General features: G+C 39.7%; 1 protein-coding gene across 2 annotated transcripts in view; it reads left to right on the forward strand.

The window, feature by feature from the left end:
• The window catches only part of LOC126354874 (regulator of telomere elongation helicase 1 homolog), a 102,121-nt gene that overhangs the window by 6,062 nt on the left and 74,149 nt on the right, over positions 1-21,910 (forward strand). For both annotated transcript variants that reach the window (XR_007565389.1, XM_050004881.1), the window contains exons 3-7: positions 3,543-3,709; positions 5,461-5,715; positions 11,415-11,528; positions 13,952-14,158; positions 14,248-14,439. Coding sequence is in view for 1 of the 2 variants with exons in the window: in XM_050004881.1 (XP_049860838.1) it covers positions 3,543-3,709; positions 5,461-5,715; positions 11,415-11,528; positions 13,952-14,158; positions 14,248-14,439 (935 nt within the window). In the remaining variant the exon portion in view is untranslated. The remainder of the gene's footprint in view (positions 1-3,542; positions 3,710-5,460; positions 5,716-11,414; positions 11,529-13,951; positions 14,159-14,247; positions 14,440-21,910) is intronic.

Consider the following 21,910-nt stretch of genomic DNA (forward strand, 5'->3'; position numbering starts at 1 on the left):
AATTGCGTATCCGAAAGAGGCTATAGAGCTCTTTTTTACACCTCAAATTATGAATCTAATAAAACTACACTCAAATGAAGAGGCTTCTCGACTAGGTATTCAGCACACAGATGAAGATGAGTTATTTTGTTATATAGGACTCTTGCTAATCATGGGTTCAAATCATGACAATAAGATACCTGTCCGAGATTTATGGTCTTTGCTTCAGGGCCGACAAGTGTACTATGGATCAATGAGTCGGACCCGATTTTTCGAAATGACTAAAATATTGAAGTTTGATGATAAGAACACAAGAGAAATTCGTCACCAGACTGACAAGTTTGCTCCAATGAGGGAAATTTTTGAAAGCTTCAATTCTTCACTTCCATTGTATTTCATTCCTGGTCTACATACAACAGTGGATGAGATGTTGTCTTTGTTCCGTGGTCGCTGTCCATTCAAGGTGTTTCTAAAAGAAAAACCTGGAAAATACGGCATTCTAATTCGAATGCTGTCTGATTCTGAGACTAGATATGTGATCAGCATGGACATTTATACAGGCAAGTCAGGAAATACACAGCATTCAAATGGACCAATGGAAATTGTAAAGAGACTAATAAAACCTATTGAAAAATCAGGCCGTAATGTTACCACAGATCGGTACTATACTTCAGTGGACCTTGCTGAGACTCTATGGAATGATTTTCACCTCACACTTGTTGGCACCCTACAGTCTAACAGACGACACATACCTGAAGAGCTGAAGACTACAACTGGCCGCAGTTTACACTCTTCCATCTTTGCTTATACTGACCCTCAGACACAGAGGCCACCAGTTACTCTTGCATCAACGCTAGTCCGCGAGAAGCCAAAGCGACTGCTGTTGATGCTTTCAACTTATCACTCAGAAGGGGTGTTGAATGAAGACTCAAAAAAGACTAACATAAATCTTTTTTATAATTCTACAAAGGGAGGCGTGGACACCATAGACCAGATGGCAAGACACTACAGCACAAAGAGAGGAGCAAGAAGATGGCCTTTGTCCCTCTTCTACACGCTCATTGACATAGCAGCAATAAATGCATATTCACTCTTCCTCCTCAACTTTCCGAATTGGAAAAAGAATTTGCTAAACCGCAGAAGGGTTTTTATCACTAACTTAGGTCTCGAATTAATAAGATCTCAAGTAGATAAACGGGCACAAAATTTGTATGGACTTCAGAAGCCAGTAATAATGGCAATGGAAAGCATCACACAACGGAAGCTCAGCTGCTCTGTAGAACCATAATCCTCAACAGCAGAACCAGGAACACGTGGACGGTGCCACCTGTGCTGCCAAGAAGCTGCATCTAAAAAGATCAAGTACAACAAGCTGGGAAAGTCAACTGTTACCTGCTCTCAGTGCCACAAACACGTCTGTGGGAAACACTGCAGGAAGACAGTGTTGTGTGAAAAATGCGTTGCAGAATGAGACAGTAAATTTTGTTTGCTTCATGTAGTGTATCGAATTTAAAAAGTCGTTTTTATAAGAAAACACTATTTTGAAACATTACTCCAAAAAATATATAAACTGAATCTCGTGATTTGTTCATTTTATTCCTATTATAATATCTTTTATTATCCAGTGTACAAAAACAATGTCTAAGCATTTTGAATTGTTATTAGAGGTATCAGAAGTAAATAAACTTGATTTATGATAAAATAAATTGTGGTATTCTTTATGGGCCTTTGAGGACCCCCCCCCCCCCCCCCCCCCCCCCCCCCCCCTGTTGGTATTACATGTAACAAAAAATACGTTGGTGATGCTAGGGTTAACCAGAGATAAAATACTGAATAGATTGCAGATAGTAACACCAAAGAATCATTTTATATATAATCTTTAAAATGAGAGATAGCTTTGTTTTTTCTTTTTCCCCGTGGTTTTACAGCTATTAATAAATAGTTAGCACTAAAGTTTAATAAGCAGTTATTTGTTTCAAAAGTACAATTTGTGGACCATGTAACAAAATCTAACACTGTAATATTTTCATGTGTAGCAAAATAATAGAAATTCACCTATCTGACTGTGATTTTGAAGAATCGTGGTAAACATAAAATTGCTTTTGATAGTGATCCCCTTTCACATATATCTTTTTGAGAATTTTAAGTAAAAAATTTGTCATTTTTTCAAGTTTTGAAAGTCCATTACTCGGTACCCTTTTATGAGAAAAATGTGAAAAAATTAATTTGTGGTACTATTTATGAGTACTATAGGCATACTTAATTTCATTTAAATCCAAGAGGGTAAGGTTGAAATGATGGTTTCAGTTGTTGATTTGACGTGGAATGACCCGTATTCCGCCTTGTGGAAAAGAAAATCAATAGCTGGTTTTTTACAGAGTGTTAAAATTAGCTCCTGAAACTCTAATACAAGCAAATTTCGTTCTGTTGTGAAGACCAGAAAATAACATAATTAGTTGGATGAGTTTTGTGATTGGTGGATCACAAAAGCAATTACCTGTTTCATATCTACAGAGTAGAGGATATACAGTATGTATATTAGATATACAATATACTCAGAGATGTGATGGAGTGGTTAGCAACTGGACTCTCATTCAGGAGGATGACAGTTGAACCCACGTCCGACCACCCCGATGTAGGTTTTCTGTGATTTCTGTAAATCAATTCAGGCAAATGCCAGGATGCTTTCTTTGTAAGGATGTGTCCAACTTTCTTCCCATACTTCCCTAATCTGATTGGACTAATGACCTCGCTGTTTGGTCCCCACCCCCGAATTGGCCAGACAGCTAGATTTGCAATAGAAGTTCCAACTTCCATTCTGCTGTTGACATGAATGTTTTTGATAACATATAAATATATTAAAAACAAAGATTCCAAGACTTACCAAGCGGGAAAGCGCCGGCAGACAGGCACATGAACAAAACACACAAACACACACACAGAATTACGAGCTTTCGCAACTGGCAGTTGCTTCGTCAGGAAGGAAGGAAGGAGAGGGAAAAATGAAAGGATGTGGGTTTTAAGGGAGAGGGTAAGGAGTCATTCCAATCCCGGGAGCGGAAAGATTTCCCTTAGGGGAAAAAAAGGACAGGTGTACACTCGCACACACACACACATATCCATCCGCACATACACAGACACATCTGTGTATGTGCGGATGGATATGTGTGTGTGTGTGTGTGTGCGAGTGTACACCTGTCCTTTTTTTCCCCTAAGGGAAATCTTTCCGCTCCCGGGATTGGAATGACTCCTTACCCTCTCCCTTAAAACCCACATCCTTTCATTTTTCCCTCTCCTTCCTTCCTTCCTGACGAAGCAACTGCCAGTTGCGAAAGCTCGTAATTCTGTGTGTGTGTTTGTGTGTTTTGTTCATGTGCCTGTCTGCCGGCGCTTTCCCGCTTGGTAAGTCTTGGAATCTTTGTTTTTAATATATTTTTCCCATGTGGAAGTTTCTTTCTGTTTGATAACATACAAAATAATACAAGGTATTATATTGCTCAACAAAAAAATTCAAATTTTTGTATCGTTTTAGTTATTTTTTGTGTTGTTTACTTATTTACCAGGAGTTCCAAAAATTATTTATGCATCAAGAACACATTCACAGCTCTCACAAGCAATGCAGGAGCTGAAACGTACTGCCTATAACCATGTTCGTGTAACAGTATTAGGGTCTCGTAACCAGCTGTGTATTCATCCTGAAGTATCCAAAGAACTCAACAGCAGTGCTAAGGTACGATTGCATGTTTTTCTTATTGATTTGTTATATTAGACACTACTCCACTAGTTTTAATCATTTCAAAATTATCAGATGATTAGGAGCCACGGAACAGCTTCCAAATATGCAACACATTGTATTTCTTTTATGTTTTGTGTTCAGAATGTCATGTTTGCAGTGTCATTCAACCTTCTAGACACATAATTTATTTGGGTCATCCATTAAGTAAGTTTACCTATTTTATTTTGCTGCAAAAATAAATGTGACCATGACATAGGAGGGCTGGTGAGTTTGACTGGTATGTGTTGACAGCGCACGTATGTTGCATGCCACAGTATCTTGTCAGCACGCTGCAAGTTAGCATGGAGTTGCTGTTACAAAATTGTGTCAGCTTGTGAACTGTGTTCTGTTACTTGGCTTTTAACAGCAAAATAACTGCCCACTATTGATATCCACTGGGAGTTAACCTTCACATATGGGGATGCCTGTATGAGCATTCAAATGATTTGACGTTGGCATGTACAGTTTATGGAAGGGTGCAAAGATGTGCATGATGGCAGCACACAGGGAGGTTCACTACAGTGATGTATGATGATGCCATTATTTCAATTTGTGCTATTGTGGAGGAAGATCATTGGCATTACCATTCACAACATATTAATGTGGCTACATCCTGGTGCTACACTTGGAAGCTCATCCATCACAAAGATCATGAAAGACACTCCTTGCTACCAAAATGTCTGTGTAAGATGGGTGCCATGTTTTCTGAATGATATCTGCAAGCAGCAACAGATGGATTCAGCCAAAATGTTTTTGGAAATGCATTGGAGAGAGAGAGATCTGCTCTTCAAATGGCTTATTACTGGGGTGAGACCTGAGACACAACGTCAGGGCGTGGTGTGGAAGAAACCTGGCACAGTGCGCCAAAGAAATAAAGATCACACATTCGGCAGGGAAAATTATGGCAACCATCTTTTGGAACTGTGAGTGTGCTTCTTAACTACCTGTCTTGCAACACTACAATGAATACTGAGAGGTACTGTGATGTCTTGAGGATTCTGTGAGTTGCCATAAAAAGAAAATGTCTTTGATTATTTGCTTGCAAAGTTCTCTTCCTTCATGACAGTTCTCATACAGTGTGGGTGACTCAGGTGGAGCTTGGAAGGTTCAATTGGGAAGTGTTCCTGCTTCCTCCATATTCACCAGGTATTGCCCCCAAGTAATATTCATGTGTTATTCCAGCTCGTGGAGTCACACCAACAGTGAACAGCTGGTTAAGGGCACATGGCCAGATCTAGTACGACACTGGTTTGGAATAAACTTATGTCCCATTACCAAAAATGTTTGGAAAAACTGAACAACTATGAAAAGACAGAAGCACTGTACAATGCCAATAAAATTATTTCAGCATGATAAATTGAGCGTAGTTTTTTTATAAAATAGGAAAACTTGTTTATTCGAAGCCCCCTTGTGTATGGTTTTATTTCAATTTTTATTTTTAATTTATTAACTTTAACACCACAGTCATTTATGACACTCTTGTGTTTTCTGATTAGAGATTGCTAATTTTTATACACCAATTATGTTTGTAATTAGTATCAACATTTTCATTTGTTTGATTAAACATTATTTGTATCATCGTAAATCAGGTGATGTATGGATTGTGACTGTTGTATTGTTACAATAAAGTGATCATTCCTCATTACATTTGTGTTTGTGTGCTGCAATTTTTTGATAGATGTTGTGAATGTACTGCATTTCCCCAGGTGCACATGTGCCGTGTTAGAGTCTCATCTCGCACATGCTATTTCTACAATAATGTGGAATCCAAAAAAGAAGATCCTGCCTTTAGGAATGAGGGTATTCTCGATATTGAGGACCTTGTTGTAGCAGGACGTAAGACCAAATGTTGCCCGTACTTTATGGCTCATGAACTCAAGCAGACAGCAGATGTAGTCTTCTTACCATACAACTACTTGCTTGATCCCAATACGAGGACAACATTTGGTGTGGAAATAAATGTATGTATTATAGATGGTATTAATAGTAGTACTGGGTATAACTGTGAGTGAATTGTGTGGGAAACAGAAGTTTGTTTGTAGAAATTCACTTATTTCTTGAATAAATTGTATTTGCAAGTTCCTTAATTAACTTAGTTATTATGTTTATTAATAGTTTGAGGATTCAGATAATTCTGTGAGTATCAACACAGTATTACTTCCAGAAAGAAACAAAATATTCATATTATTTGCAGTACAACATAATTTACATTAGCTTGAAAATGGTTGCTACATTGTCTGTAGTTAAGCCTGAATTGTTTTCTTTGTTTGTCTCTGCTAACTCTGGATAAAATTTTTTTGTCTCATTATGTACAAATATGTGTCTTGATTTAATGTTCTCAAGATCTGTCAAGAACGAACAGCATACTGCAATGTGCCCTAACAAACGAATAAAAGTTGTACATACACATGCATAGCAACATTGCCTCAGTCAGTGTATATATGTTTTTTATTTTATCATTTTTATTCATTGAAGGATCATCTCAGATTGTTAGAGGATTTGTCAAGGTAATACAGTGCCAATTCGCAGGCCAAAATATGACACACAAAATACATATCATGCTTTAAGAGGACAGGACAGCTAGCCTGTGGTGGTAGGACAGGCGGTCGGCCATGGCGTTGATTAAGGAACCATCCCAGCATTTGCCTTAGTGGTCTAGGGATTGCCACACAGAGCATCTCCATCCTTCCGACTATGAGGTCAGTGTCTTAACAGATGCACTGCCTTATTCAGTAATTCTCTGTTGTATAGTGTCCCTTCATTTACACGTAAAATGTTTCAGGTAACTTACAATATCAAACATAGTTCCCATCTTCACTGCCCACACACGGAGGGCACCCGCTGTTGACTCCTGGATTGTTTCTAGTCACTGTCAGTGTAAAACATAGTTCCACTCTTCACTGCCATTCACACTAAAGACACCAGGTGATGACTCCTGGACTGATAAGATGCTGCTGTGCCCCTTGCCTCAATTTCAGCCTCCATATTCAACTATGTGCTACTGTCCACTTGAAAAACTGTCAACAGACTTTACTGTTGTGCATTATACAGCTTGACTCACCATCCTTCGGAAAGTAGTAAACCGTAATCATGTATTGAAATGTTAAAAGGTACTGTAGTTATCTCCTTTCTTTACTATCCGCTACATAAGTACAAAATGGTGATGGCATAAAGAACACAATTTATAAGCACACAATCAAAATCAGATTACTTTCAAATTATCAGTATAAGCAAGGAGCACATTCTGTTTAATTCCGGGGGGGGGGGGGGGGGGGGGGTTACATTTAGAATATAATCTATAAAGGCCTTCACATACTTGGGATCACATAAGGGAGGGCTAAGGGGGTGTATAATAAAAGCATTGGAATTGCAGCAACAGTATGAACACAAAAAGGGTAGGTTACGACAGTTATTTTGAGTCTGTTGTAAGGTCTGGAATTGCCGTCAACTGAATAGAAGTAATGAAAATAAAAGATTAACACTATGAAAGATGATTATTAAAAATATGTCTAATGCAAAGGCTAGTTATTTGAGCAAGCCGCTTATTAGAGACACAAATATGAGTACTTTAACTGTTCCCTGTCTTCATATTTTTAAACTGTGTATCTCTATATTCAACAACTCAAAAGTAGAAAACCATTGTCATTACGTATAATATAAGAACTTCAGAGATTCTGCATTGCCCTCTTGAAGATTACAACTCTATCCCCGAATTCCGTAGTACCCATGCATGTGCATGTATGCACTTTTGGGAGCCGCCACTTTTTTCAATTTTTTTTGAATGCAATATACATATAGAAATGATTATAGAATTATAAAGCAACTGGCTCCTATTGTAGCAGCAGTTTTGTGAAAAATGGAGCATTACATGTTGTTGGAAAAAGACACATGTTTCCGTCTGTTATGGAAGAGCACAAAGCAAAGTCACGGAACTACTATATGTGGTCTATAATTTGGCATTGCATGTGGGAGTTCCTGGGGACGCGAAAACAGGTTTCTCCCTATTCCGTCACCCTAAGTTACAGTACATGTAAGGTACAGTCATATGACACTGTTGCCAATTTGTTGTATAATAATCAAAACGAAATTCTGCAAGCTGCACAGCTAGCAAAACATGGATGCTAGGCTCATTCACGATATCCGGAAGGCCATAAGTGGTAGAGCATAGGCTGATACGGGTTTTCTTGACTCCCAGAAAGTCTTTGATACTGTTCTGAAATCATCTGAGATGCCAGTTGAACTGGTTCTTATGTACATCAAGGATAGATGATATTAGTACATCAATACCAAAAGGTCTTGGTAACTTTTTTTGAAATGTATAGATTTACACCTGTCAAATATCTGGGGATATCCAATCAGATCATTTTGAAATGTGATGTGACAACCCCACACATCTGCTTGTGTGGTAGGCAGATGCCAGACTAAGATTCACTAGGAAATGTAATTCATCCTTGAAGGAACTCACCTAGTTCTATAGTATGACTGGTTCTTGAATGTTGCTCAGTAGCCTGGAACTCATATCAAATTTATTTGACAGAAAAGAATAGAAAAATTCAAAGAAAAGTTGTGTGGTCTGTATAGTCAGTATGTGAGCAACATTGTCACAAATATCCAGACATCTGTCATCTCATTCCAGATGTATTTTCCATATTGTCAGTGAGGGTATAATTACAAAATTTTGAGCCTATACAGAGTTCAATTATAGGTGTAACTGTAGAAGATCCCCTGTCCAGCCATCCAGATTTAGGTTCCTCATGATTTCTCTCAATCGCTCCAGGCATATGCTGGCCTGGTTCTGTTGAAAAGAGCACAGCCAATTTCCACCCCCATCCTTTCATAATCCAAGCTTGTGCTCCATCTCTAATGATCACACTGTCGATGACATGTTAAACTCTATCTTCATTCTTTTTGTGGAAGTTCCACATTGGCAATGACTTTTAATTAAGAACATTGTAGAGCTTTTCTGTCTCAATAGATTTTGTGGAATAACACCGATGATAGCGCTAAACTTCGTACCTGCTCCAAGTGAAGTCAAACTATGCCCTGGAATGTACTTATTGTATTTGCATTCAGCGTGTAGCAATAATAGTTGAAAAGGCTGAACTATATTTCGAATTTTGTGTATATGTATGTTCAGATTGTTCCGCATCCACATTTGTATGTGTTTTATAGAATGAGAGCCATGACATGAAATTCTGTAAGGTGAGCTTGCTTTAGATTATTTTGCACTTTCTGGGAAGATCAGTGGCCGTCTTAAATATGTGGCCTCATGGTCACTACATTTGTAATATTTTCTTGCCAGGTTTGTATAGAATCAGTTGGGCAATTCATGTGTGGAATTTGCACTGTCTGATCATAAGCGTCCGGACACCTATTGTGGACGTTAATATGGGATGTCTCCATCCTTCACCTTGTACCAGCCTGAACTCTGCGGTGAACACTTTCAATGAAGTGTCTATGCCAATATCTATGCAGTAAAGGCAGCCCATTCTTACTCAAGAGCCGAAACCAGAGAAGTTAGTGATGTTAGATGAAAGGTTCTGGGGTGAAGTCAAAGTTCTTAACTGTCAAAGAGGTGAAACTTCCTGGCAGATTAAAACTGTGTGCCGGACTGAGACTCAAACTTGGGACCTTTGCTTTCGTGGGCAACGCCTCTACCAACTGAGCTACCCAAGCACGACTCACGCCCCGTCCTCACAGCCGGTACCTCGTCTGCTACCTTCCAAACTTTACAGAAGCTCCCCTGCGAGCCTTGCAGAACTAGCACTCCTGAAATAAAGGATATTGCGGAGACATGGCTTAGCCACAGCCTGGGGGATGTTTCTAGAATAAAATTTTCACTCTACAGTCGAATGTGCACTGATATGAAACTTTGAAAAGTAGGAGAGGAGGTACTGGCAGAAGTAAAGCTGTGAGGACAGGGTGTGAGTCGTGCTTGGGTAGCTCAGTTGGTAGAGCACTTGCCCGCGAAAGGCAAAGGTCCCAAGTTTGAGTCTCGGTCCGGCACACAGTTTTAATCTGCCAGGAAGTTTCATGTCAGCACACACTCCGCTGTAGAGTGAAAATTTCATTCTGTCAAAGAGGTGTTCCACTAGGTTTAGATTGGGGCTGTGGGCAGGCCAGTCCATTTCAGGACTGTTATTGTCCACAAAGTACTGCCTCACAGTGGATTCTGGATGAGGCACATAATATTGAGAAAATGTGTGCATTATCTTGCTGTTAACAGTCATCATCCCTGAATTTTTCCTCTACAAAATCCTGTAAAAAATGATCATATCCTTCAGCATTTAGCATTTCCTGTAGCACAGTAAGGGAACCACATTGTAACCACAAAAAACACAACCCCAAGCCATAAAATCACCTCCTCCATACGTCACTGTTGGCACTACGCACAATGACAGGTAACGTTTTCCAAGCATTTACCAGACCAAAGCCCTTCCAGCCGATTGCCACAGGGTATAGTGTGATCATTACTCTAAAACACTCATTTCGAGTCATCCAATGTCTGGTGGTGTCACTCTTTACACTACCTCAGTGGCCCTTACCACTGACTACAGAATGAGGAGCTGCTTGGCAATGTACCCTATTCTTTTTAACTCTCTACACTAAGTCCTTGTTCAAGCTAGACTGTTGATAGTGCTTCAGACTCTCAAGTGATTCCCTCCACTGATTTCATGTGCTTTTTTACAACCACCCTCCCCAATATTCGGCGGTCTCCATCTGTCAGCACATGAGCTGTGCCTGGTCTTTGTTTGGCTGAGGTTGAAACCTTCATGTTTCCACTTCATAATCACATCACCAACAGTTGGCTTGGGTAGCTGCAGAAGGCCCCTGATGGATATGTTACCCAGGTCACTGAAGTTCCTTGACTGATCTGTTCCGCTGCTACTGCTTCTCTACTGACAACACAATACTCCCTGTCTCATTTCTACAGTGGCAGGTCCACCTCTCATGACATGTTGTGGTTAGTTCTGCATTACATAGGGGTAGCCAGATATTTTTGATCAGATGGTATATGTAGTAAAAGTAAAATATGGGCACTTGGGAGTAATACAACTTTGTCTATGTTACAGGGAGAGAAAGGAAAGGGAAGGGACTATTGATGTCAGCTACATCAGGACTTTTTGCAGAATCAGTGGGGATGTGTGAAAATGTGTGCTGGAACAGGATTTGAACCCTGGATCTCCTGCTTACTAGACAGTTGCTTTAACCACTGTGCCACGTAGTCACCATGTTTTTTGCAAATGCGTGGACTATCTTGGCATGCCTTTCAGCTGACCCACATTCTCACCTAGTGCTGCCTATCCATAGTCCCTGTCCATGTCCTCTATGCTCACTACTTTCAGATTCCCACAGGAGATATGATGTAATTGTGCATCCATACTGAAGATGGTGGATTTATGGTCCATCGAGGCAAATCAGTTACATGGATGCATAGTGTCTGTTCTTTTTGCACATGTCTGAAAGAATAGATATCATGAATTTGTATAGTTGTCTGTATTACCGACTTGAAGTATCTGTGCAAATTGCAGTGTCAGGGTTTTCTTTCCCAAGATAGCTGTTGTTAATATGCACTGATGGTTTTATATCCGAGATTGCTGTTGTTAAAGAATGGCGAGTCTACCACAGTACTGAACTAATAATCACATCTTCTTTTCAGAACAATGTTATAATTCTGGATGAGGCACATAATATTGAGAAAATGTGTGAAGAATCTGCCTCATTCCAAATCTCAAGTTCTGATATTGCCCTGTGCATACAAGAGGTTACACAGGTTAGTATCTGTTTGTTCTTTTCTTCAGTGGTTAGCGGTATTTGCTTGGTAGGAATAAGAAAGATAAGTGTGTCCATTTATTTTGTCACCAGATCCTTACAAGCTTTAGGAGGTTCTTTGCCTTCTGGTGCTGCTGACTCACATGTATGTGACATTACTTATTTTATGACAGTATTCATTTTATATAATAATGTCCTACTGCATAAGGCAACATTAATTTAAAAAATATATATACGTGCACTCTCCCTAGCTACCACAGGATGTATACAACCTGGGACAAACAGGAGATCTGGGAAAAACCTGGGAATTTTTTCATCCGGAAGGAAAGTGGGAATTTTTTAGAATTCCAGGACTTTTTTGTTTTAGTTTTCAGTTATATTTTTGTAATTTTGACTGGAAGAAATAATAATTAAACAAAGGATATTACTGCATCCCACCACTGCAGAATAATATTGCAGCAATAAAACATGAACGAGAGATAAAACCTAAAATAAAACTGAAGTTGCAAAGGAAATGTGCCATGCACACAGCAAAACACAATGCTCCTTCCAGTAGCAAAATGTGTCAAAGGCATAACAACAAATTGCCTCTTATGAGCATGATGTCATAATCGTTTACATTAGATTCGTGTGAGGAGTTGCATGCGGGCCCATGCGCATGCGCAGTTGAGTCACGCAAATACCTTCTCTTGCTTCTGGTTACAAAAATGTGGCTGTTAGCTGTGCAAGATGCTACCTGGAAAAATTTTACTGGCGCGTGCAAGCTGCCATATTCATTGGGAGCAAACTGGGGCATATGCCTCGGGCGGCAATTCCAGTCAAGCATTAATTGCCTTGCAGAACAACGAAGTTATTTTTGTTGATTTGCTAAAGAAATATGGTTTTATTAATCTTATCTGCTGAGGCAGTCAATTTATTGAAACAAAGTGTTTAATTCCACACTATTGGCTAGTTTCAACTGTTTGCTGCATTTCAAAAGAGCATGTTTTCATCTTCTAGCATGTATGGCATTATGCCAGAACTAAAAATGAGATAATACACTGGTACTCCAAGAAAATTTACAACTGAATCTGGACATACGAATGTGCACTTTAAGCCGAATTATGAATTTTAGTATGGTTCACGAAATTCCTCTGATTTCTTGTTTCTTTTATGTCATAATGTGAGATCTATTAATGTTTTACACATACGAACATATGGGCTTCCTGTGTCACCATAGCTGCGCAACCGTGGTGACGCCTGTTATCTGGTGCTCTCTGGCAATTGCTGAAACAAACCTCTTTCTAACAGGTTGTGGGAAAACATTGCGAATGATTGATTGAAAAACTTTACTTTCAAAGTAAATTTCTTTTTACGCAAGATGAACTAAGTGCGAGAATGTGCGATGAATTTGTTAAATAACAGAGAGTTTGACTCTCATTTAATAATCACCTATTTGAGGATGACCATTTGGAAATAATTTCGAGCCCAGAAGATCAGACATTTATGTCGGTATTAAAAATTTTAGTGGTACATTTGTGTGATGTATCTTAAAGTGTAACACGCGCAAAAAAGATCAATATTATATGTGAAAGTTTCACTTCTCTCGCAGCTTATTAATCGTCGAGACCAATATTATATGTGAAAGCTCTGCTTTTCTTGTAGCAACACTATGTATATTAATTTACACCATTAACTTTTCCTGTTTGCGTGTAAACGCTACTTAACAGTGATAATGTTATTGGCTGACTACATCACGTGTCCTAAACTCTGAATATCCGCTGTATCAGCTGGTGAGATCACGTGACATGAGCTATGAATGGCTTACAAAAGCACATCGCAATCTCATTTTCAATGCTTCGGAAAGTAACATGCAGTGTTTGGTGGAATTCGAATTCATACTTTCGCTATATGAAAATGTACAGCGTACATGGTCTTTTTTGTCTTGAGTTTTGTTTTCTAAAGGGCTGAGAAATTCTACGCTAGTGTATGTTTGTTTCAAAGTATTGATAAGTTTTACAGTTACAAGGAAAAGTGTAATGTCATTTAACACTGAAGAAGTGTATTTTCACCTGGGAGACAGTGTATTTTTAACCAGTAAATCTGGGAATATTTTTTCCTTGTCTGCGTATACACCCTGTACTATGTCGCCACACCAAATGACTGTTCTCAATTATGGCTGTTTGCTCTCTCTCTCTCTGTCTCTCTCTCTCTCTCTCTCTCTCTCTCTCTCACACACACACACACACACACACACACACACCACACCCTCCCTCCCACCTTACTCTCTCTGAGACTGAGCTGAGTATGCTGAAGTGTTGTACAGCGTGTTACAATAATGGATATTATCAAACTTTTTTAACAGCAGATGTCTGTTTACAATGTAACACATAGAAAGTGTTGTTATTTTGGTATGTGACAGACAGTACCTTTAATTCTTCCCAGGTAATGGAAGACATGTATGCTGAAACGCAGACTGGATTTACTCAGTCCGATGGTGATTCAACACCGAAGGATTTCACAGCAGATGATTTGTGTGTCCTTAAGACAATGTTCCTGGAACTGGAAAAGGCAGTTGACGCAGTTGAGGTTACTCCAGAGGGTAGCACATATCCTGGAAGCTTTCTTTTTGAGCTTATGTCTAAAGCTGAGGTATTTTGATATTTAGTTTTCTCAAGAACAAATTTTATTTTGTCTTGTCACTGTTTTTCATGATTCTAAAGTAACTATCTTTTTAACAGATTACACATGGCAGAAAAAATCTTGTTGTCGACTTACTTAGTAAAATTATCCAGTATTTGTCAACAACAAGTACATCACCATTCCAGAGGAAGGGTACAGGTCTACAGAAATTTGTAGAAGTTCTGAGGATAGCATTTAGTACAGATGTAAATTCATCCCGACATATTGATCATGTTAAACGCTGCTATAAGGTGAGTTTCATAATGTGGTAATACTTCCATAGCAAGTTCTGCACTGTACCGATGTTACAGATACAGTCATATTGATAGATAAATGTTTTAGCTCCCATTTTAGGTAGTATTTCATTGACTTTGTGATTTCTGAGCTAGGTTATTCCACTATCACAACTGGGATGCAATTTATGTTAACTATGTTTTCCTTTCATAAACCTGACACTTGTGATTTGGCACATACTTAAACTTCTGGAGCACAAAAGTTCAGATTTTCACCCATCCTTCCAGTTTTCTGTCTTCAGTATTTTCCTAAACCACTTAAGTCAAATGGTTCCTTTGAAAAGAAATGCTGATTTTCTTCTTACCCTGCCCTCATTTGAACTTAGGCTTTATCTATAATGATTGATCCGTTACGGAATATTATGCCCTAATCTTCCTTCCTTTTAAAACCTATTAGTTAACTGTAGAGTTACTTGTTTCTGTCTGTTGGAGACATACTAACTTTGAAGTTATATGTGTTTGAAGAACTTGATTTTACCACTAACTACTCCACCTCCCACGCGTCAACAACAGCAGTCAGACAACCAGTACTACAATCACTACCAACATCTCCAACTCCCCCTCCCCTTTCCCCTCCCCATTCCTCTACCTCCTGCTTCAACTAAAAGATGACGACTACATGTTTTCTTTGTGGAATAAAGATTTTAACAAATTATTTAGCAATAAAGAGATGACTCACGGGAAGGCAGAAGCCCTGCACCATCGACAGATACACAAACAAAAAGTACAGAGGTGTGCTTTTCTAGCTTTCAGAATGAAATTCCTTTCTCGAGATATAGGAGAAAAAACACACACACACACACACACACACACACACACACACACACACACACACACACACACGTGTCTCCATACATTGCGGTTATTCGCCAGCCGAATGAGCACAATGTAAAGAGACGTGTGTGTGTGTGTGTGTGTGTGTGTGTGTGTGTGTGTGTGTGTGTGTGTGTGTGTGTGTGTGTGTTCCAGCTTTAGAAAGGAATTTCATTCCGAAAGCTAGAAAATCAAATCTCTGTACCTTTCGTCAGTGTACCTGTCAATGATGCAGCCCTTCTGCCTTCTGGTGAATCATCTCTTTATTCCTAAATACTTCATTATTCTCAACCAGCACTTCCCATGAATAAAGATTTTAATATCACAATCATCCTCCATCTTTCTTTTGCTAGTGCCTTTGTCCTGGATTTTGCGCAGGGTCAGCATGGTTAAGGTCGGATTTTGCATGGTTAATTTTTAAGGGGTGGCCGGATGCCCTTCCTCTTGCCACCCCGTACACATTTCTATGTAATTAAAGTACTGGAGGGCCTTGAAGAAGCCCTATATCCATCTAGAAGCTGCATGACAGCACACTCTTGGTCTTTTGTACTATTTTGGGGCAGTTCAGCTGCAGTACTGATACAATAGGTACTAGGCTAAAATAGCCGTGTGGGTATTTGTGTATTCTGTGCTAATTAGCTCTAAGGAAGTACGTTGTCTGAAAGTTTAGCAGTGTTTTCAGTCTTATTTTTGTGCCTATTGACCACTCAAGGACTCAGCAGTAAAGAGAATTTTTACCTTTTGCTCCTTCAGTTATTTATATTCCACCAAGGATTTTCCATTAACATATTTGCTGATATTAAATTTAGAGAAGTTTTCCCTCATCTCATCCACGTCTGGCCATTTATTTACATGTGTGTGTAATACTTTGCTAAGTATAGTGCAGACATACTGTACTTGCTTCCATGGTATTTCATTGAATTGGAATTACTAGTTTTGCCACCTTCCAAAGGTGCAATGTACAATAACACAGATATTCCAATGATATTAATGACTGTCTGTGTGTCATGTTTCTGGTGAGTAATCCACGTGCCACCAACAGCTAGTGAATTGTGTCAGGTTCACCTTGACAATTTGGATTCTGCTTAACATGACAAATTAATACTGATAACATCCAGTTGTTAGTTGGACAGTAACTTTATAATGCCATGTGTGTATGGCATTCATTGTGGATGCACCAGTATTTATGTAGAACAAACCACCCACACAGTTGGTGTGCACTGTGCTGAACAGAAGCACCATATAAAACAAAGAGAACTATACAATTCAGCCATGACAGAAGAGTGCCTAGATATTGGTCACAGAATTCTATTTGAGAACACAATAATCTTGGCTCAGGTGACTGTTTTGAGTTTTTACCATAAAAGTAGTAATCAGTATTTGAATATGGTACAAAAACTTCTACAGAGAACAGGGCTACACACTTAGTAGGTCGAGGAGCAAGCCTTGGGCACCAAACAGAAACAGAGGGAAATTCTTGTCACTTACGTATCTGTGGGATCAGCAGTTTCGAATGTGGGGCTGATTCCGTATGCTTGCTGATGTCAGTGCACCCATGGTGGGTCAGTGCTGTTATAGACTGCTTAGCTCACCTCGTGCACATGCATTAATTCAGCCTATCTTCAGAATGTTGTTGATGCTGCTGCCTTGTGTATATACAGTAGACATCTTACATACCCTGACAGACAAAAATTTTAGCTCATGGGGATTGTGGTGGTGGCAAGTGACAAAAGCTTGAAAATTTTGTCATATTGACATGGCTTGAGCACCCAAGAACATTTTATCCATTCTCCCACAGTATCAGATTCTATATAATAATAAATAATAATAATAAACAATAAACTTGATGACATGTTAAAAATATCCTAATGGGTGAGATTTGCTGAAAGTGTATAAACTGTAGCAGAAAGCAAATCACAGCAATTGCATGATCCTGTTTAAATGTGTGCAATTACCTGGCCCTGTAAGGGCCCCTTTAACACTTTGAACCCAACACTGATATTGAATGCACAGGAGATCAGAAAGTTCGTGAAGGCAGTGACTTGCATTTGTGCAGAGTTGGGTTGCAGCGAGTGTGCAGACCATTGGTAACTCAGGAAGACTACACGAGAGAGTTAAACATTTTATTGAGGTTTGTGGTGCTACACTTGTAGCATGGTGACCCCCCTTTCCTTACCTGTGTGGCATGGATGACACATGGTGCGCTGTGGTGGCCAGCTGTCAGGCAAGAAACTGGCAGTGACATAGGCATCCATGAAAGCTGTCACCCAGAAGCCCACTCAGCAGCACATGCCCCAGTCAAGTATGGCATGGCCGTTACGGAAGGTCGCAGTGGTGCAGAAGTGTGCCAGAACTCTTGTAGGGGTGACAGCTTCCAGGAGAATTTGACCTTCTGAGCAAAGGCACATGGTGCCAGGATGCCAAAACCAGTGTAGGAGGGCAGCAGCTGTATTGCCAGGGAAGGAGTATGGCTTCGGCTGAAGTGAGCCTGGAGGTGGCCCACCAATAGAAAGATGCCAAGTCCAGTTAGAAAGACTTGGTGCTAGAAAATGATCCAGCAGTGGCAAAGGTCCAAAGTTGTAGTGGCTGCTTGCTGACCTATATCACTGTGTATACGACCCAGGACAACCAGGAAATCCGGGAAAAACCCAGGATTTTTTTCATCTGGGAGAAAACCGGGAAAAACCAGGGAATTTTTCAGAATTCGGGAATTTTTCATTGTTTTAGCTTTCAGTTAAATTTTTGTAAATTTGACTGCAGAATTGATTCTCTAGCAAAGAATGTTATTGTATCCTGCTACTGGAGAATGATACTGCAGCAATAAAATGTAAACGAGAGGGAAAAAGTAAAACTTTAGTGGCAAAGGAAATGTGCAATTTACAACAAAAAACCGTGCACGCACAAGCTTCTGTAAATAGCAAAAATATGTCGAAGGCCGTAGGGTGCAGACTGTAATTCTTCATAACAATAAACTGCTTGCTATGAGCATGACGTCACAACTGTTCACATTAGGTTCGTTTGACCAATTGCCAGTGGTCTGTTGCCCATGCGCATTTGACTCACGTGTAAGCAATACCTTCTCCCACTACTTGAAGTTTGGCTGTTAGCTGTATCGGTAGTAGCAGCAAGCACCCAGATGCAAACGAGAAAAAATTTTCTCGCGCTCCCTATCTGCCAGATTCACGTCTGATTTGTAGTGGGGAGGGGGTTAACCACCACGTGATCCGTGTTTCCAGTAACTGCTTTCGCTGCCTCTCTTCGTGTACAGCTCCCACATGAAATGAAAACAAAACGGATCAAGTAAATTAAAATACATTCACATAATTATGGAGGGCAAAAATATATTATTAATTTCAGTTTTCTGATTTTATTTTATTTCCAAGTTAGTAGCAGTCACGCATTAATTGCCTTGCAGAACAGTGAAATTATTTTTCCAAGTTTGCTAAAGATATTTGGCTTTATCAGTCTTTCCGCCGAGGCAATCATCCTATTTGAAACGAAGTGTTTCATTCTACAGTATTGGCTAGTTCCAATTGTTCGCTGAATTTCAAGTGCAATTTCAAGTGCACGTTATCATCTTCTGCCATATATGGCATTATGTCATTATAAAGAACCAAAAATGAGATCGTAGAGTACTGGTACTCCAAGAAAATTTACATCCCAAAAGCCACACTGAAAAGCTTAATATCAGATGGGACCTACTTCATTGTGAATTTGGAAAAAGCCAATTTGCACTTCAAGCTGAATTATGCATTTTAGTATGGTTTATGAAATTCCGATGCTCTTTGGAGTATCCTCTGATGCCCTGTTTCTTTTATAGTGTAATGTAAGCTCTCTTAGTGCTTTATACACACGAACATACGGGCGTCCTACACCACTGCAGTTGCACACACACAATAATACCTGTTTTCTGGCGCTCTCTGACAACCGGTAAATCGAACCTATTTCTAACAGTCTCCGGAATAGTATTGTGAACGGTGGTTAGAAAAGCGTTACTTTCAAAGTAAATTTATTTTTACGCAAGAGGAATTATGTTACCTGTGAGAAAGTGGGTTGGATATCTAAATCACAGAGTGTTCGAAACTGAACAGTTTGAGGACCAGGCACTTAACAAGAATTTCGAGCCGAGACATTTATTTCGTAATTTTAAATTTACTGGCACATTTGTGTGGTGTGTCTTAAAGTATAACACATGCAAAAAAAGATCAATATTATATGTGAAAGCTTAGCTTCTGTTGTAGTGTGTTAATCTTAGAGACTAATATTATATGTGAAAGCTTAGCTTTTCTTGTAGATATACAGTACTGTGTACATTAATGTAAACCGTTAACTTTTCCTCTTGTGTGTTCGCGTAACCAGTGATCTTGCTACTGACTGACTGTAACACGTGTCCTATACTCTGAATAGCTGCTGTTATCGGCTGACGAGATCTCGTGGCTTGAGATATGACTCGCTTACAAAAGGACATTGCAACCTCGGTTTCAACGCTCCGGAAACTAACATGCTGTGTTTGGTGCAATTCGAATTTATACTTTTGTAATACGAAAATATGCAGCATATATGTTGCTGCAAATCAAAGGTCTTTCCAAAACTTCTCTCTTTTTTTTTTTTAATTAAAAGTCTCTCTAAAACTTCTGTGCCCCATCTTTTCTTTTTTTTCGGGAAGTTCTACGCAATTGTATAAAACGTTAACCATTCAAAGGATTGATAAGGTTTACAGTTCCGAGGGAAAATCTATGAAAAACCTATTGTCTCTTAGCACAGAAAAAGTGTATTTTCGCCCGGGAAAAAGCATATTTTTTTAACGGGATATCCGGGAGAAATCTGGGGATAATCCGGGAATTGTTTTTCCTTTTCCACGTATACACCCTGCTGTGGCTCCCTCCATAGCCCTCTTGTTGTAATAGGTGCTGCTTTTTTGTAAATGCCTTTGCTAGAATTGACTGTTATTGATAATGGTTAAAAATTCATTTGTTGTGCTGATGTACTGCTTACAGCTATGTATAGAATAACTGATCTGTGGATCAGTGTTGTAGGAACTGCTTGATGTGGCCTGCAAGAGCCCCATATTTCTGCTGTGCCAACAGGATTTCGGTTCCCAGCTTGATTGGCCCTTGAGTGCATAAACAGCCCTGTTCCTGCTACTGTGATGCCAGCACCTTGCCCCCCCCCCCCCCACTGTCTGTTTATGGCTTCTTCACCTGCTGTGGCTGAGGTGCTATTTTCCACAGTATTGGCCAAAAAATAGTGACAACACTACAGCAGAGTAGGAAATGGCTGTATGGTCCACCAGTAGGAAACGGCGGTATGGACCACCAGTAGGAAACTGCTACTTCCATTGAATTTCTACCGGTCTCTGGTGGAGCCACCAGAGACTGGTAGAAAGTCAATGGAACAAGAACTGAACTATATATGGAAGTAAAATGTTGAGTATGTGTGAAAGTGAAATGTTGAGTAAATGGCTCACTACACATGATCACCTCAGCTGTAGCATTAACCTCAAGTCTGAGGAGATTGAAGGACAGGACAGGACAGGACAGGACAGGACAGGACAGGACAAGAGAAATCCAAACATGGAGAACTGATTGGACTCTAAAAAGTAAAGACGTCATTAAGTGTTATCTTGCACCAATACAAACGGAGTGAAAGCTGCAGGAAGACATTTCTCCGTTGATCGTAACTCAGTATGTTGTTGATAGAGACGAAAAGATAAAACACATGGCTCCAAAGGTAAGCTCCGAAGCTTTCCACGGTCCTAAAACAGGGAAATATGCTGAAGTTGATAAAGATGTAATTGGTTGTGTCGATGAACTTCAGAATGATGGTTGTGCTGCCTCTTACAAAATGATTCAGAACAAAGCTTGTGAGATAGCTGCCATGCTCACCATTGACAGAAAAGATTTTAAAGCAATCATTGGTTGGGTGATTCGTTTTATGAGATGACAAATTCTCAGTCTATGAAGGAAAACGTCTTTGTACCATTGTTTAGCTGAAGACTACACAGATAAAGTAATCAACTTCCATCGGTACATAATGCAAATGCAACAGCAATATGACTGTTTGCTAACCCAGGTTGGTAACACAGACCAGACGCCAGTGTTTTTTGATACGTCTCATAACACCTCTGTTGCTCCAACTGGCTTAGAAAGTGTTTTTGTGAGGACGACTGGAATGGAGAAACTAAGATGAGCGGAGAAACTAAGATGCACAGAGATGATGTGCGTTGTAGCAGACGGCAGTAAACTTCCACTGTATCCCATCTTCTAAAGGAAGGCATTACCAGAGGAGACAATCCCACATGGAATTCACTTATGAGTGCAGGAAAAGGGCTGTATGACAGTAGATTTGATGGTGGATTGATTGGAGAAAGTCTGGGGAAGATGGCAAGGGGCATTATTACAAAGGAAGTCCTTTTTGTCCAAGACAGGTTGTGGGGTCACCTTGTGGAAGCTGCAAAGGAGAAAATGAAATCTCATTCTGTGCGAAACTTGAAAGACTAGCACTCATGGAAGAAAAGATTCTGGGGAGACATGGCTTAGCTACTGCCCGGGGAATGGTCCCAAAAGAAATTTTCACTCTGTAGTGAGGTTTGCACTGATATGAAATTTCCTGCCAG

Source organism: Schistocerca gregaria, chromosome 3, assembly GCF_023897955.1.
Source record: "Schistocerca gregaria isolate iqSchGreg1 chromosome 3, iqSchGreg1.2, whole genome shotgun sequence".
Classification (NCBI taxonomy): Eukaryota; Metazoa; Arthropoda; class Insecta; order Orthoptera; family Acrididae; genus Schistocerca; species Schistocerca gregaria.